Below are 16,834 nucleotides of genomic sequence, written 5' to 3'. Positions count from 1 at the left end.
AAATATATTATCTTACTACTTAAAGTGACAGAAACTTTTGTTTCTTTCCTTCTTCCTTCCAATGATTTAGTCTCTGAGATAACTCAGATTACTGTTGTGCCACAATTTTCCTGCATCTTTTGGGAAAAGTAGAGTTTTGTCTATATTTTGCTCAAACCATCTGCTTTTTCTTTTTGCTTTTTTTTTTTTATTTTATTTAACATCATTTATGTGAATTTGTAAAATGTAAAAAAATTTAGTTGAAGTGGATGAGAAGATGAGAAAACAAAGTAAAATGAAGCAAGGAGTGGTGGGCACATGAGTTTGTTGTTGGTCAGCAAATGTGTATCCCCAGTATGACGAGGAGGTAATCAGAGATCTGAGAGGATAAGAGAAAGGGAGAAAGGAGGAGGCTGGACAGTGCTGTTGGGTTTGATGTGGCTGGAGATTTAACAACCTTCTTGTAGGGACAAGGGGCAAATAATCAGAAAATGAACAGCGTGTTCCCCAAAACTCCTGTTCCTGGAGTCAATGATCAAATTGTGAGATAAAAAAGTAAAAGTAAAGAGCCAAGCCTTTGCCACCCACTCATATTTACCTTAATAATGAAATTGCCAGCAGAACAGTTACCTGGAATTTTCAAGGCTATAACAATGTAGCTGAAAAGCTTAACAAAACCCAAACAATAGCAGACACTCCTTATCTATCAGAGCTTCTGTGTGGCCTCCATTTAATTAATACACCTTCAAATCCATGGGACTGGATTTTAACATTATCTTATACTTTGATGGGTTCCTGGGAAATCTGTGAAGGTGTTGTTCAGATATTGCTAAGTACAGTTAGAACTTGTCCCAGAGGGGCTTTCTGTCTGATTTTTTAGCTTCCTACAATGGGTCAAGTACAGTTGCATTTCTTCTGGTGTGTAAGTAATAACTAAGGATAAAGAAATTAATTTTTCATTTCACCTGCCATTTGTGCTTTTCTTTCTCTTTTTGTTGGCTATTATACAAGAAAGCATCTTCTTTAGAATAGTATACAGCTCAAGGTAATCTCATCAGACAGAACAAAAAAAAATCTCTGGTGAGGGGAATGATTCATTTCTGTTCTTTGAATGCAGCTCTTTCATGCCTGTCTTAATGGATTAAGCCAGATGGGCAGAGTTTGGCCACTCACTCTTTTAATCTTGACATAGAATTCTAAATTATTGCTTGTATGATGCAGTGAAATTGAATATTTGAGAATTAAATTATATGTGTTTATTTTATACCAAAATGCTAATTTATTTTTTAACAACTTACTTGTGTGTGTATAAGTCTGCTAAGTTTTCTTTCAGTGTAAAGCAAACAAAACAGAAAGGAAGAATAGTCATTCCCCAGCTCTAGGAACTTGTTGCATACACATTTGGAAATCACTCCCCTGTTTATATTTATCTTTTATCTGAACAGTTTAGCTTTGGTACTTGACTGAGGTTGTAAACTTAGAACTCTGTACTCCTGCATGTCACGGAGAGTTTGAATTAAGTGCTGCTTGTCTACAACTTTATTTGAAGTAGATGACTCAGGCAACTCTATTTGAGGCACAGAACTGTGCATTTTGAAAGCTCAGCCTCATTTTATCTTACTGATGAGGTTATATCAGCTGAAAATACTATTTAGGGAGTAATTTTAAAATACATCCCTAAACTTTTTCTTAAACTATATTAGGATTATGTTCACAACAGCTATTTTAAATATTAAAAAACCACAGGAAAGTAAAATCTCTGGACAGTGAATTTCAGGCATGTCTGTGGATTAAGATGTAAATTCTAGCAAGCACAAATAATAAACAAAAATACAATGCCTGTTTATATTTACTCTTGCATAGTGGCTTGAGTTACATATTTATTTATGTGTTTCTCCCACATTTTTCTCTCCTTTTGCCATAACCGCTGTGCAGAAAAGGATATTTGATAGCTACCTAATTATAAAACCATCTCAGAGAGGAGCTCAGTTTTGCAGTACACCTTAGTTCTCTGAAGTTACTTCCATCCCTTCTGGAAGTAGAAAAGAATGAAATGCTTGATTATCTGATTTGCAGCCAAAGGCATTTGGATAAACCAAGAACAGAATCTGATAAGTATCCAAATTTCTAGAGCCTTAAAAGAAATTACATGCCTGTGGAGGCTCATCACCATCATCTTTTAAGAAGAAGAGGAATAAGGTTTAGGTGATTTTAGAATATTGGCATGCTAAAGAGACTAAAAATGAGAAAATTATTGGGATTTTTTTTTTCAATTAAAGTAATTTTTTAATCTAAAATCACACCGAAATTACATATCACTTTTCTAAAGTTAACAGTTTCTACAGTGTAGAAAGAGTCGAAGGCTGTAATATTTTTAAGAATTTGGTTGTAATAGGAAACTGAACGTGTGCATACACTGCCATCTTCTGGTACACTTATTGGCCTGCACCTATCATTTATTTTCTGTTCTAAGAATGTAGGGAGCATCCTCTCTTATAAGGTAATTTATAATTTGATTTTTTTTTTCAACAGGAGTGTGATCAAGTTCATATAGATGACGTTTCTTCTGATGATAATGGACAAGACCTAAGGTAAGATAGAGCACTTTTGCTTCTTTTTTTTTTTTCTTCAAAGATTAAATAAATTGAGCATTTACAGGAATACATTATATTTATTTTTACTGTATTTTGGGTGTTTGCAGTACCTACAGTTTTGCAACTGATGGCTTCCATGCAGCTGCAAGTAGTGCAAACCTTTGTCTGCCAACAGGTGTAAGAGGAGGGGTTGACTGGATGAGGAAGCTGGCTTTTCGTTATAGAAGAGTAAAAGAGTTGTATAATACTTACAAGAACAACATAGGAGGTGAGTTTATTTGTCAAAATCCATTTAGAATGACGATCAGATTAAACTGCATGGCGATGAACTCCCACCAAGGGAATGTGCCTTGGAAGCCACAAAGTGAATGGAAAGTGAAGAGACTGGACCTTGGGCTATTGAAAGCTGCCATCTGTAATGACAGAGCTGGCATTGTACTGTTGTGCAGGAGAGCCAGAGGTGAGGAAGCAGATCAGACTTCCACTTGGCATCCACAGAGCTTATTATTCTCCTGCAGACCCAGCTCAGCTATGCCTATTTACCAACTGGTTGACTGACTTATTCTTCCTCATGTATGCTGTTATACTAGGAAGGAGGCTGCATAGTTTCCACAGCACAAACTGGTTGTGACTGGCCTATTCCATCCTATATTTTCATGATATAGTTGGTAACAACTCTACTGGGTACCTGCTTGTCTATTTTCACCAGTGGATGCAAGGAAACCATAGCACTGCCATATGGCTAGCCCCCTTTTTTTTTTATCACTGTCTTAAAATGTTAACTGTGTTAGAAAGAAATCAGAATCTTATTTGGGCTGAGAGCTTTCCTGCCACTGTTTTCAATCATGCTCTTGTCCATGACAGCAGGCTTGTAGGAAATCAAGCAGCAGAACTGAAAGGATCTGCCCTGGAGGGTGCTGTGTGACTTTCAGAAGCAGCCAGTGCTCTTCTGAGGTAGGGAATATGTCAAATGACTCCTTCAAGAAGAGTCTGTGAGAACAGGGAGTACAAGAATTGATACAGACACTGGAGGATAACCCAGTGATACAGACAGCTGAGGATAACCCAACCAGGAAGAAGTCCAAGTGAACACTTTCCTGTTCTATAATGTGGGCTTTTTCAAGTCATCTGAAATTTGTTTCAAAGAAAGCTAAAACTCAAAGAAAGTTCACCTTCAGCAAAACCAGACATTTGGGTATTCTTTTAACACTTTCTGCAGTCTCTCAGAAACAGCAAACAGTACAACTAATACGGTCAGTGAATTAGTCATTACCTTAATCTTTTCCCAAAATATGCAAATCTAGAAGCTATTTTTCACTTTTAGTAATTCAGAGTCTTTACTTGCCAGAGGAAGAAACAACAGGACCAAAACATGGTGATAGATGGTTGGCTTTCACTTGCCTTACCCTTTTTTGGTGTCATAAATGGATTTTTTTTTTATATATAGTAATACTACTTGAAACAGCATTACCCAAAAGTTCTTCTGGATTTTCTTAGATCCCCTAAGGCATCAAAGATTCTAGAGCTGTTGCATTTCATAAAACCATTAGTTTTATTAGTAAAAGACTAAGTCCAAGAGCACACCATAGGGAAATAAACTAAGAGAAACAATCGTTGTTAAGGTAGAATGCAATATGTGATGCACTGTATTTCATTTTTTATTTGTTCCCACAAATCCTGCTTCTGAATTCCCTGTCAGTGGGCATCCATACCCTAGTTCTTAGATTTCTTAGTCATCTTTTTATCACATATGTATCTATTTATTTCAACATAGCTGCTAAAAGGCAATAGAAGGTTAGATCTATGTATTTTCAGGTTGCTTTATTTCAGACTTTTGAAGGAAGTAATCACCTCCTAGCTTCTATCAGGAATAGTGTGACCAGCAGGAAAGGGGAAGTGATTGTGCCCCTGTACTTAGCACTGGTGAGGCCACACCTCAAGTGCTGTGTCCAGTTCTGGGCCCCTCACTAGAAGAAAAATATCAAGGTGCTGGAGTGAGTTCAGAGATGGGTGACCAAGCTGGTAAAGGGTCTGGTGAATACACCCTTTCAGGAGACGCTGTGGGAATTGGGAATGTTTAGCTGGAGAAGAGGAGGCTGAGAGAAGACCTTATTGGTCTCTACAGCTACCGATAGGAGGTTCCAAGGAGGTGGGTGCTGGCCTCTGCTCTCAAGTGAACACTGACAGGGCTACAGGAAATGACCTGAAGCTGCACCAGGAGAGGTTTAGACTGGATATGAGGAAGATTTTTTTTTTTTACTGAGAGAGTAGTCAGGTGTTTGAATTGACTGACCTGGGAAGTGGTGGAGTCACCAGCCCTGGAAGTATTTGAAGTGTGCAGATGAGGCACTTCAGGACACAGTCTGGTGTGCAGGGTGATACAGATATTGATATATATTTTTTATTTATTTTATTGGGGGGAGAAAATGTTGACTGTTGGATGCCATGAGCTTAGAGGTCTTTTCCAACTGTGGCAATTCTGTGATTATCTGCAATATTCTCTGACATTGCTTGATATATAGTGAAAAGTAAATAAAAAAAGAGCAATTTCATGAGACTTGAAGACAACAGATTTTCTCTTTGATAATTGGGTTTTGGGGTTGGGTTGCGTTTTTTGGGGGGTTTTTTTTTTTTTTTTTTTTTTGAGTTCTAGTGGAATTTAAAGTAGAAAGAATGACCATAAAGTCTACACATAATACATAATTTAATTTTTCTTTTCTTTTCATGCTTTTTTATGTAAAAGGACTCCTGGGTCCCGCTAAAAGAGATGCATGGTTGCAATTAAGAGCAGAGATTGAAGCTCTGACAGACTCCTGGCTAACAAATGCACTCAAATCATTATCAATTATCAGCACAAGGTATGTATTTGAGTCTAATGTAAAAATGTTTCTAGCTTTGGACTTTTAACAGCTATTCTCTGACATTTAGGTTACAATAAATTAGTCTCTTTAAAAAACAGAACAGGTTTAATATGACTCTGGAATAGGACAGGAAAGGGTCTGGAAAGGTTCCCTGGAAGTTCCCTATTTCATTTACAGTGATTTTAGCATTTACTGAAAGTAGTATGAATTATATTCTAAAATGTGATAAATGTCCCTGTGTACACTGAAAACACATTGTAGAATTCTGAACCAGAATTATTATATTATCTTCTGGGCTGCATTCTGGTCTGTGTTGTCTCTCTGTTCTGTCCTTCAATGCTTGTGCCTATTTGCAGTGCTACTGATATACTGTTTAGATCTCAGAACACAAAATCATGCCCATCCAGACAAATCAGTATGGTTTAGCATATCTGTAAGCTTTCAGAAGACCAAAAATCTCTTTTAAATGGAATTGGAAGTCTGGGTTCCTAGTGATTGGAAACAAAATGTACCGTTCCTTTGAAATAATAAAACTGAACACTGCTAAGTCAGCCATGTAATGTGTAATCAGAAATCCTAAAAAAATCTGGGTTTAAGCCATAAAAAAAGAACCACATGAATCCATCTTGCCTTCTGAACATGTCTGACAAAAGACTCAGTGTCAAATGAGAAGAGCAAACTTGGAAAGATATGAAAAACTTTAAATATAAAGACATTTGCGATATGCTTATCTCTTAATTGTTTATTTGACAGTGTCTTGAGCACCTTGAGGTAAAAAGAAAAAGGATTGTGTGAGCCATTGTGTTTAGCTCTGCACTTCTTTCTAAACTACCAGTCTTCAAAAAGAAGTAATGAAGGCCCATTGAGCACTGGTTGGATGAGTCTGCAAAACTGTGACCAGTTTCTTAGGACTGTTAAATAATTGTTGTTTGTCTTGCCTTCAAAGACCTGTACAACTATAAATCTTCAGAAGCTATCCACGAGGCATCTAAATTCTGCCTGAAAGGAAATTGAGATACATTACAGCAGGAATAGTAGCCTAAGGACTTGTTTGGAATTTGTGGAAGAACCGGGAGGAAAAATCACAACTATTTTCACTCAGCTCCATCTACACACCATAGTCACATTCATGTTCCAGTCCATCAGTGCCTAAAGCAGCCTGGCACTGGGTTTTGTGTTGTGTAACTGCTACCATCCCCAGCATTGCCTGCTAGCTTATTAACATGTTTCTCCCTCTTCTTAGAAATATTCTTACTCTTGAAACCTGAGAAAAGTTATGTCATTGTGCAGAAATGTGTACTGGCTGCTTATTTCCCCTCAAGACAGGAGTAACAAATGAAGTTTTCTTGGTCTTCTAACTCTTTAATTTGGCTGGCAGCTACTGTTGATTAATTGCCAGTGAGAAAATGATGCTTTCAAATCACCTCAAGGCCTCTTTTTGGAGGCACTTGGTGATCTTAAATACCTGTATTTTAGTGGACCCATCTTCAAGGACCTAATTTTTATAAACCAGTGTGGAATATTTCCTACAAATTAGGCCTGCGTACTTACAGGATTTTGCCAAAAGTTGCATGCATATTTTTCTGGAAGTGATGGTTCTGAGCAGCACTGCTGTGTGAGTGAAAGTCAATGCTGAAGAATCTTGAGTATGCTCTCCACAGCTGGTTTACCTCATCAGTATTTGGGTAATGGTTATAAACTATTTAAATTTAAACTATTTCTCTCATTTTAGGAGTAACTGTGTAAACGTGTTGGTAACAACAACTCAGCTTATTCCAGCACTTGCAAAAGTTCTACTATACAGCTTGGGAGGAGCTTTTCCTATTGAAAATATTTACAGTGCAACCAAAATAGGTAAGAAAATTATTCTTTCATCCATTCTGACTACATTACATTGCCAATATTTTTTTTTCCAGTAACAGATGGATTCCAGGCCACTTCCCTGACACTTGCTATGTTAGGTATAAGACTTAGGCATTGCATGTGTTCAGATGTGTTTATGTTGATAAATTCCATATTCACCCTATTTGCAGTGATGCCTGAAGGAATTAAGTTCCCCATACTGATTAAGAACCTCAGAAACATCTAAGTATGGTACAAAACCCAAAAAGTGTGCAGAAAATTATGAAGAAAAGTATTTTATTAATTAAAATCTGAGCAGAACTTCTCTTAAATAGATGCAGCTCTGACCCTCAGCTCAATGGGCCACAAGCTTTTTCTGGAAGTACATCAGTGATGATGATGACAAGCTGTGTTGATGGAAATGCCACCAGGGCACTTCCCTGTTCTGTTGACAACTGTGATACTTCTGTGTATTACAGCCTGGAAATCCATGGGTTTTGGAAGCAGCATCCAAATTTTTTCTTGCAAACCAAAAAAGTTATCATTCCTCTGAAATGTGACAACGTACAGTGACCAATAATTTTGGCAGATTTCTTGATTTTTATTATTAATTCAGGAACGTTTAGTTTCTATACCTATGACAACTTTTATAACATGGAGTATGACACTTCATTGACAAAAGCATTACAATATATTCCCTAAATTATTTTCACAAGTGAAAAAAAAAAAGCATATTCTAACAGTGTCAGAAAATACTATTACACCAGTCAACATTTAATTAGGTGTAGCTGTTCTCTAAACACACATACCTCAAATACTTTAAAAATCTAAGTCAAAGCATGAAGCATCCCAAATACCTCTCAGCATTTAGTACTGAGCAGTCTCTGGAATCTGCCATACAGCCTGTATTTGTTGGATTCAGTCACCAAGACTGCACTCAGACCAAAGGATGGAGCATTAAAAAATAGTGCCAACAGCACAGAAAAGGTGTGGTGAAGTGAAGCATAGTCTCTGGAGACTGTCAAAATAATTCTGCAGCAGTAATCCCTTCTGAGAACAGTATGGCTGTTGTTACACCCCTATTCAAAACACAGCAAATTCTGGGGTACAAAATCTCTCTCTACTTTTCATCTCAGTGATCTCTGCATTCTGTTTAGCACAGGACTGTGCAGCTACTGCTTGCCGGCACCAAAGTCCAGCCCACATTCAACAGACATATGATGTTTTCCTTAGTCATAAGCCCTTTTTTGTGGGCCAGCTTAAAAAAAGCAAGAGGAGAGCAGTAAGGATTGGATGTCTAGAAACCATGAGTTTGTGAGAAGAGATTAAAAAACCTGGGGCAGAGACAGGCATAATAAAAAAACAGGTTAAGGTTAAGACCTGTTGAAGAGAGGAAAGAAATAATCTTTATGCTGATGAGAGGTAAGGATCTCTTTAAAATAGGGCATGTGTAGGTCACTTGTCAAAGAGAAATTTAAATATGGAGATCACTTGTGGGAACAGTGAAATCATCATATTAGGTCAGTTTCAGCACAAGCATTTCTTGGTAAAACTGAACCTCCAGTATAATGAAAAGATTGGTAGATGACTTTACTTTGTCCCTTTCAATCTTGTGTATAGTTGTTTCTGGCTTAACCTGCTTGATTCTACATTTCTCTAAGGGAGCCAAATGCTTTATGGAAGTTCTCACAGGAACTTGTTGTCTAATTTTATTTTGCTTGTATATTGCTGTTCGAACACTTTTTCCCATTGCTACGCTATTCATTGTTGCAGATACATTACAACTAAAATTTCTGCTTTACTTGAAAAAATACTTTTACATTAACAGGGGAATAGTTAAATTCAGCTATTCATTCACTGACATTCTTTTTAGCCATGCTACTAATTCTTTTATCTTAGAGGCTTTCCTATAATTGCTTCTCATCAGTTTGGGTTCTAAATCCCAAGGTTCGGAACTTTAAAAAAGTAGTAGTAACAATGTCTTACCACTGCAATAATCCTTTTTAGGGCTTTGCCATAACTCAGTTGATAGCTTGAATAAGTAGTGCATTGTTTTTCAGGCAAAGAGAGCTGTTTTGAGCGTATAGTGTCCAGATTTGGCACTAACATAACTTATGTTGTGATTGGAGATGGCCGAGATGAGGAACATGCAGCTAATCAGGTAACTTCACTCTGAAATCTTATCTCATTTATCTTCCAGGAAAAGAAAGTTGCTTTGAACGAATAATGCAAAGGTTTGGCAGAAAAGTAGTATATGTTGTAATTGGGGATGGTGTAGAAGAAGAACAGGCAGCAAAAAAGGTAACCTGTCTCCTGAAATGTTGGTGTGATACATAGCTACTAATGCAAGCCTTTCTGTTTGCATTTCTCTCAGTGTGGCACAATGACAGAATGACAAATAATTTCAGTCCACAGATGCAAGGCAGCAAAAGCATGATGAGATCAAAACTCAGAGTAAAATGAACCATTTGGATTCTAGCATTTGGTTCACTTGCATTTGAAAAGAAAAAGAAAAAAATCAATATTATTTTTTAAATTAATGAAAAATCATTGCATCAAAAGTGTCTTGCTAGCTTCAGCAAATTAAAGATGAACAGAGGAGATAGAAACATGATGGTTGGGTGCTATTTTTCTTTAAATGGTGAATTCAGGGAGGTTTCAAAAGAACCAGGTTTCCCTGGTTACAAAGACCAGGGAAAAGCATCTGAAGGACTGTGCAAATTCTTTAGCTAACACAGATGAAGATCTGTAGTTTACTGGAGCAAATATGGTGAACATATAATTTGCTTCAAGAAAGCTGTGTCTGCAAAAGGAAAATTAACACAACATAGAGAGGGTGCACAAAATCTCTATTTCTAAACCAGAGCAATTTCTTTACAAACACTCAGTTTCTCTCAATATAATAGTTCAAGTTTTACCAGGTAAGTTTTCAACATTCAGAAACAGATAACATTAGTAATTTGCACCATACTTCTCAGTATAACCTTGGAAGTGTGCAGAAAGTGACAATTTTTGCTTCATGATGTCTGCACAGGACAAGTGGCGTAAATATCATTGTGATAGGAGCAGCAAACTAAAGTGCCCTTTAAGTGCAAAAGCTGGAATGGAAACAAAACGAAAATAACCAAAATGCTCATTCCAAATGGTTCCTTAATATAGGTACCGATCTGGTGATGGGTCTTTTATAGTTTGTGTTAAAGCAAGGTGGTTGGATTGTGTACTTTCCAGTTTGGCATGCTTTTTTCTTAATACTGGCTACATTGCATGGATAGATAGAGAATTTAGAGAGATGGATTAATAGAGCACGTTACAAATAGATCTGAACACAACATGAAAGTACTGGGTTTTTTTTTTCTATCTTGATGAATTGCTGAAGGAGAATAGTGCATATACCTGCATCTCTCCCAGACACTGATGCTTTCTGGAAGACAATTCTTTTTTCTTTTTTCTTTTTTTAAACAAGAAACGTGTAATTTTCTTATCTAAAGAGTTTTGGTTTTTTCCCTTAGATGGAGAAAAAGATAATACAACTCTGTTTCAAAGTGTGTGTGAAGTTTCTCTTAATGAAAGTCTTACAGCCCTTTAAACGATCAGTCGGTATTTTTCAGTCTAACAAGACCAGAAAGGGATATCCTATTAATGCTGTCATGTGGGTTTGCATGCTAACAACAAGCACACAGCCCTTACTAAATAATGAGCTCTTTACAAAGAAACTTTTAAAAAAGGCTGTCTAATTAATTTAAGTTGAATTATTAAGCTCAGATCTATTTTGGTCTGATTTTTGTGAGTATTTTACTAGCAAAAATCAATCCAGAAACAAAGTTGTGTAAAAGACATGGTGGTGATCTGACCAGCCTTGTGTGTTATGTACCACCCTGTGTCACCATGTTCATCTTTCCTGACCTTTTACCCCCTCTAACAAACACAGCACAACATGCCTTTCTGGAGGATATCCAGTCATTCGGACCTCTTGGCTCTCCATCAAGCACTGGAACTAGAGTATTTGTAACTGTGTTCTAAAGTTGGTGATCCTTTCTTTTATATATATATATATACATATATATATATATATATATTTCAAGTACACTGAATTTTTATGTGTGATTCAATGCCTCGGGCTTTACACATATGAATTGTCTTAAGAAGTGAAGAAATATTTGGAATTTAAAATTCCAAACTGAAGAATTCAGATTGCTGAATGGAGTTGAAATGTTAGTGCTACGTAAGGAAGCTCTATGGTCTTATATATGCAACATTTTTAAATGAATTAAAACTGTGGAGGTTGCTGGTACACACCAAGTGAGCCCTGACAGGAGTGAACAAAGGACTCGAACTGGCAAAGCACCAACACGCGTTTTCCAGCCGACAAGGTGGTGTTCAACAACATTCCTCAAAATGGGAAATATTCTCAGCACTGAGGTTTGAACCAGACTTTAGCCTACCTAACCCAGAAAATATGAATTGGAATGCACTCAGACTGTATAATGACAATCCTGTCTAGACCTGTAATTTGTGTAAATTATTGATGAAAATAATTTACTGTTACTTTATTAGCAGCTGATTTTGGAAGTGGTTTTAATTTTTCTTTCTTTTGGGGGGGGGCAAGGGAGGGAGAGGGTTATATAATATTGTCTCTTTTATAAGTTTGGCAAACAGAATGTGCATAATGATGTGTTGTGCCTTAAAGAGAAGACTGTGTTTGTGTGTTATAATGTAATTTTGGTTAAAAACTATGTAGATAAACAAAAAAAAAAAAAACTTTGTGATAATTTTTGACATGACCAAATTTGAAATTCAAAGAAATCAAAGTGCAAGGCTGCACCAAAGCATTTAAGTATTTGTTGCAGTAAGAAAAAATAATAAAGGAAAGTTTGTGTTTTTATTTGGATTCTGAATAATTCCACTGATGGACTGAGGAAAGTTAAGAGTACGTTGGGAGGCTGATACTGGGGACCGCTACCTGGAGAGCTTAAAAAAAAAAAAAAATTTAACACCTTCAGCATAATTTCTTGATTCTCCAAAGAGAGAACTAAGACCCATATTCATGAATTACTTTAGTCCACTGAAAACCAAACAGTGCGTGCATCTGCTGTGGATAAAAGAATAAATTCCCACCCAGCAGACAGAGTGTAAGTGGCATTACTGGAAGGTGAAACTGGAGTTAAGCCCAGATGGGCAATTAGACACACTTTTTAGGAATGCAAGATTACTAAAGAATCTCTCACCCAGCAGATACACAAAAGATGTTACATTTACCAAATTCAGGATCAGCCCAAAGTTGCTGAAATTGCGGGCATGATGACATTGGCCATTTCATACATTTATTCTGCTAAATATAATACTGTATTGGTAGCTTTTCCTTTCTGTTCCACATTTATGTGTCTTCTGTTTTGGGGTCAACATGATTTTCCTCACCCATTTTTGATTGGAAAGGAGCAATACAAAATGCTTTGAATATGGAAATTTAAATAGCATGTCAGGCATCTGAGGAGAGAACAAGGAGGGGATTATTATGAAGAAATACTGAGAAATGTGTTAACTTAATTTTCATAATTTCTATTCAAAATTATGGTCCATACAGTGATATTTACCTTGCAAGTTTTAAGCATGTTAGCCTTTGGCTCTGGAAAATGAATAAAATCCATATTGCACACAGGGGTCCCTTAGTGCTCCACTTGCAGCTTGAGCACTCTTCAACAACAGTGAGTGTATTGTGATTCATGGCAGAAGATGTAAACTGTTTTTTTGATTTTCAACACTGTATGTGGAGGCACCTGAGGTTTCCAGTGCTCTGTTTGAAGAGGTGTGTGCAAGAGAAGATGTTAAATGTAAATTTCAGAATGCCTACACAAGCACTGAAGTGAAGATCTTCCCTCTCTGTGCTGTGGGGGTCACCATATGCCTAAGTACTGTGCAGTAACTTTGATTTAAACTTTGTAGGTTGTATGACAGTTAGTTGGTAGGTGAAAGCTTGGAGCCAATAAAAATCCAAGGAAAACTCCTCTATAAATACAGAAAAAAGGGGATTTCTTTGCTGTGTTTGAATTGGATATTTGAGTGACCAGACAAAAACTATTAATAATTTGTTACCAGTGGACAGTTCAAAAACATCTCACAAAACTTGCCACATGAAAAAAACCATTACACACTAGCTATTTGAGTCATAGATGAGAGTAGCCAGAACATAAAAAAACATGCTTATTTTCTTTATATTTACAGTACCTGTCTAGTCAAAGTTGTCCTGCAAGCACATTTTTCATTACAAGCTGTAGTACCAGCATTTTGTATTTTTGCAGGTGAGAAGAAAGTGTTTCTACTGGAGTAGGAAAAAAAGCTCAAACAAAGCCCTTCTCAAGTTCCAGCATCATAACATTACATGAGAATCTCAGTGTAGAAAATCTTTATAAAACAAAGAAATGGGGTAAACTAGTTTTTTGGGTTTGTTTTTTTTTTTTTTACAAATCTTAGTGTTCTTTAAATGCATGAAGCAATATTACCTCTCAAGTTATTTTATCAGGCTTTCAGTGGTTTTTTTACCGAATCCGATGTAAGAACAAGCAATAGCCCAGCAATAACTCTCAGTTCTTATAAAAGGTTTGTGGTGCCTTCACTGGAGTTGTGCTTAGCTCTCTGTGGCAGGTATGGCTCAACTCATATGCTGGGCTTCTAGAGAGGAGATAAAGGCAAAAGGAGGGAAGTTTTATAGAGCATGACAAAGTTCTGACTTTAACTTGGATTATTTGTGCTACTATAACATAACATAATTATTAAAAAAAAAAAATCCAGAAAAAATGCTCATCCAGACAAAATGCAAGTATTTAGCTCAAAAACCTTAGCAATAGTAGACTTCTAAACCAAATTTGCTGACCAATACTCTCTTGCTAAGGAAAAATTTTTACGTTTCTTTAATAAAAAAAAAATGCGCAATACCTGCCTGCCTTGTAGAGAAATTACTCTGATACATTTCCCTGTGTGAACAATACAAGGGAGAAAATGATGAAGGCAGAGCCATAATCACACCAGACTGTTCCAGATGGGCCTGAGTAGATTAAACTGAAGTTTGTCATCGTGACATCCCCGTGCATTTCAGTTCAATAGCACCTTAATCAGAAACTGCCCTCCCTTCTGTCTCTCCTCTGAGTACAATGTCCTGTTTGTAAGTATTCTGGGCAAATGACATATAGATTATAATGACTTTTGCTGATACTCTAGCAGTTTTCAGTCAGTACAAAACCTTAATATCATTGAGCATTTGAATAGTCAGCTTGCAGACTACAAATACAGCGTGATCTCAGTAAGAAGCTCGTATCATAAGTAGATATAACTCTGTGCAGTTCAGTACATCAGTGAAAGAAGAGAGGGACAAGTCAAAATTATGCTTCTTTTTAGATGCCCATGGAGACTGTATTCAAAGATATAAGTGGCAGCCAGCTCCCAGATCTGGTTTCATTAGAATCCAGTGTGAGCAGTGGTGTTTGCATCTAAAGCAGATGCAGAGAATGTTCCAGTGTAAGCACCGACAAAGGAGATGAGGCCAAATCAGAATCCTGTATAGAAGCACACTTCATCTCAGAGCAGATGAAATCCTGCAGCCCATTGGAATTCTGGAGTTTATTGTATGGACTTGCCCACCACAGGAAGACTAGATTTTAGCCATGAGGTTGCACCCAGATCCAGGGGTTTGGTTCAGAAGCCATCTCTACTTTACCAGTTTGATGCCAGGCATATGCTTGGAAAGAACATGGTATTTAGTATCTCCAAAGAGGGCCTGAAGTGACATGAGCCAAAATCCCAGCAATAGCAGCATTTCGGAGAAATAATTGAAGCCAAGGGTGTCTGTCATGTACTAGCAGATTATAGTTGATTAGGACGTACATAATTTAAGTAAATGTAAATGAGAATGAAAAGCCTGTAAAATTATGTACATCTTTACTATTTCTCAATAAATACACTTGGAAATGTCATTTTCTGCACTATACTATGTTGTAAGATGTTTGGTTTGTGGTTGTAATGCTCCGTACACAGTACCTCTTAAGGGAACTAAGCTCAACATTTGGACATTTAAGTATGTCTGTGCTGCTTTTGTGATCCATGCTTGGAGCAGCCCTGCATCCATGTGGTCTGGTAGAGACAGGCTCACTGCTCACCATCTGCCAGGTGGAACCACTATCAGAACCTCCTTCTGTTCCTCACCAAGGGGCATTGGTTCAGATGCAGCCTGAACGACAACCAGAACCTTTGTTATGGTGTCATTGGAACAAAATTCAGAATAAACCAATTTGATGGTCTACACATTCAGTGTATTCATTTAAATTCCCTTACCAATCCACTTACTAATGTTATGTTAATAACTGTCCCATGGGCAGGGGTTGTTCAGGTGACAGACTGGGCTACTGAAGAGAGACAGCCATTCCAGCCAAAAAAGAACCTAACAAAAACTTCATTTTAGGGAGCTTCATATCTCTATGAGGTGCTGATGTTTCTTTGCAGCCACCACAATCTGCTTACACAGGCTTTAAGGCAGAAGTGGGACTGTAAGCACACTTGGAAATTGTGACTTACAACCTTATGATCTTCAGAACAACACTGCAAGTGGCAAAGCCTCGGTAACCACAGCAGTTCGAGCACAAGACACAGCTTGTAAACAGCAGATTTGTTTTTTTTCCCAAGATTTATATTAAAGCATGTCTGTAGCCAAGATAACTGCTCTGTATGTGCTTTTGCCTTCTACCCCAATTTTAGGAACAAAAAGGAAGGCACACCAATAATAGGATGGACAAAATATATAAAAGTCCCTTCTAGTGGGCAGATTGACCCAGAATAAACAGTAGTCTAAACAATGTGTTTCCCAGCTTGGTTTGCATTTGACTCTAGAGAAGATAAAGCATTAAGTACTGTTTCAGCAGACTGAGAAAAAAGATAGTCAAAAAATAGTTCTTCTCCCATTAAAACTTTGGGAAAATTCAGAACTTTTCTCTTTTCACATTAGGATAAAAATGAGATATAGGGGTTTTTTACTTAAAAACTTTTGTCTGGATTGCTGCAAAGCATTAGCTTCATTTCTCATTGCTGAGAAGATCAAGGCTCTAAATGGCTGTCAACAGGTCCAGCACATTATGATTCACAGCACTGAACAAAAATAAAAACATATTGAGAGCATTCATGAGTGAAGAAATAACTCTTCCTCATTTGGGTGCAAAATAACATTTCCTTATTATCAATTACCTGTAGAGATTGCCCAAGAAAAAGCAAGCAGAAATTCAGAACAGAATTATTTGTTATGTCTCTTCCATTGTTTGCCAAAGTGTTGTTATCCCCAGGGGATGAGCACTTAGGGTTGACTTGTTTTTTTCTAAACAAATAATGGATTCTGAAATATTTTGCAGATGTTTATAAATTTTGGGGCAATTGTTTCTGTTTCCAAAAGCCCAAACAGTACAAAGGAATGCTGAGAAAGTCAGAACATCTCAATAGTTTGTGTTTGCATGTTAGTTTCTTTACCACTTTCAAGGCCATTTTTCAAGAACGGAATCTCTGACTTGAAACCACTAATAAAAA

The 16,834-nt window shown here is 37.0% G+C and overlaps 1 protein-coding gene across 17 annotated transcripts in view; it reads left to right on the top strand.

Annotated features, from left to right (window-relative positions):
* EYA4 (EYA transcriptional coactivator and phosphatase 4) overlaps positions 1 to 15,568 on the top strand; it is a 149,371-nt gene extending 133,803 nt beyond the window's left edge. For 12 of the 17 annotated variants that reach the window (XM_071740882.1, XM_071740877.1, XM_071740883.1 and 9 more), the window contains 6 exons: positions 2,512 to 2,570; positions 2,681 to 2,841; positions 5,317 to 5,431; positions 7,167 to 7,288; positions 9,477 to 9,577; positions 11,205 to 15,568. In XM_071740882.1, the coding sequence (XP_071596983.1) occupies positions 2,512 to 2,570; positions 2,681 to 2,841; positions 5,317 to 5,431; positions 7,167 to 7,288; positions 9,477 to 9,577; positions 11,205 to 11,285 (639 nt within the window). In that variant the 3' untranslated portion in view covers positions 11,286 to 15,568. Of the gene's footprint in view, positions 1 to 2,511; positions 2,571 to 2,680; positions 2,842 to 5,316; positions 5,432 to 7,166; positions 7,289 to 9,336; positions 9,438 to 9,476; positions 9,578 to 11,204 lie in introns of all 17 variants that reach the window. The other 5 variants (XM_071740872.1, XM_071740887.1, XM_071740876.1 and 2 more) reach the window with 1 other exon arrangement.
* The last annotated feature ends 1,266 nt before the right edge of the window (positions 15,569 to 16,834 follow it).

Source organism: Heliangelus exortis, chromosome 3 (genome assembly GCF_036169615.1).
Source record: "Heliangelus exortis chromosome 3, bHelExo1.hap1, whole genome shotgun sequence".
NCBI classification, from domain to species: domain Eukaryota; kingdom Metazoa; phylum Chordata; class Aves; order Apodiformes; family Trochilidae; genus Heliangelus; species Heliangelus exortis.
This window is presented reverse-complemented; position numbering and strand designations above follow the sequence as displayed.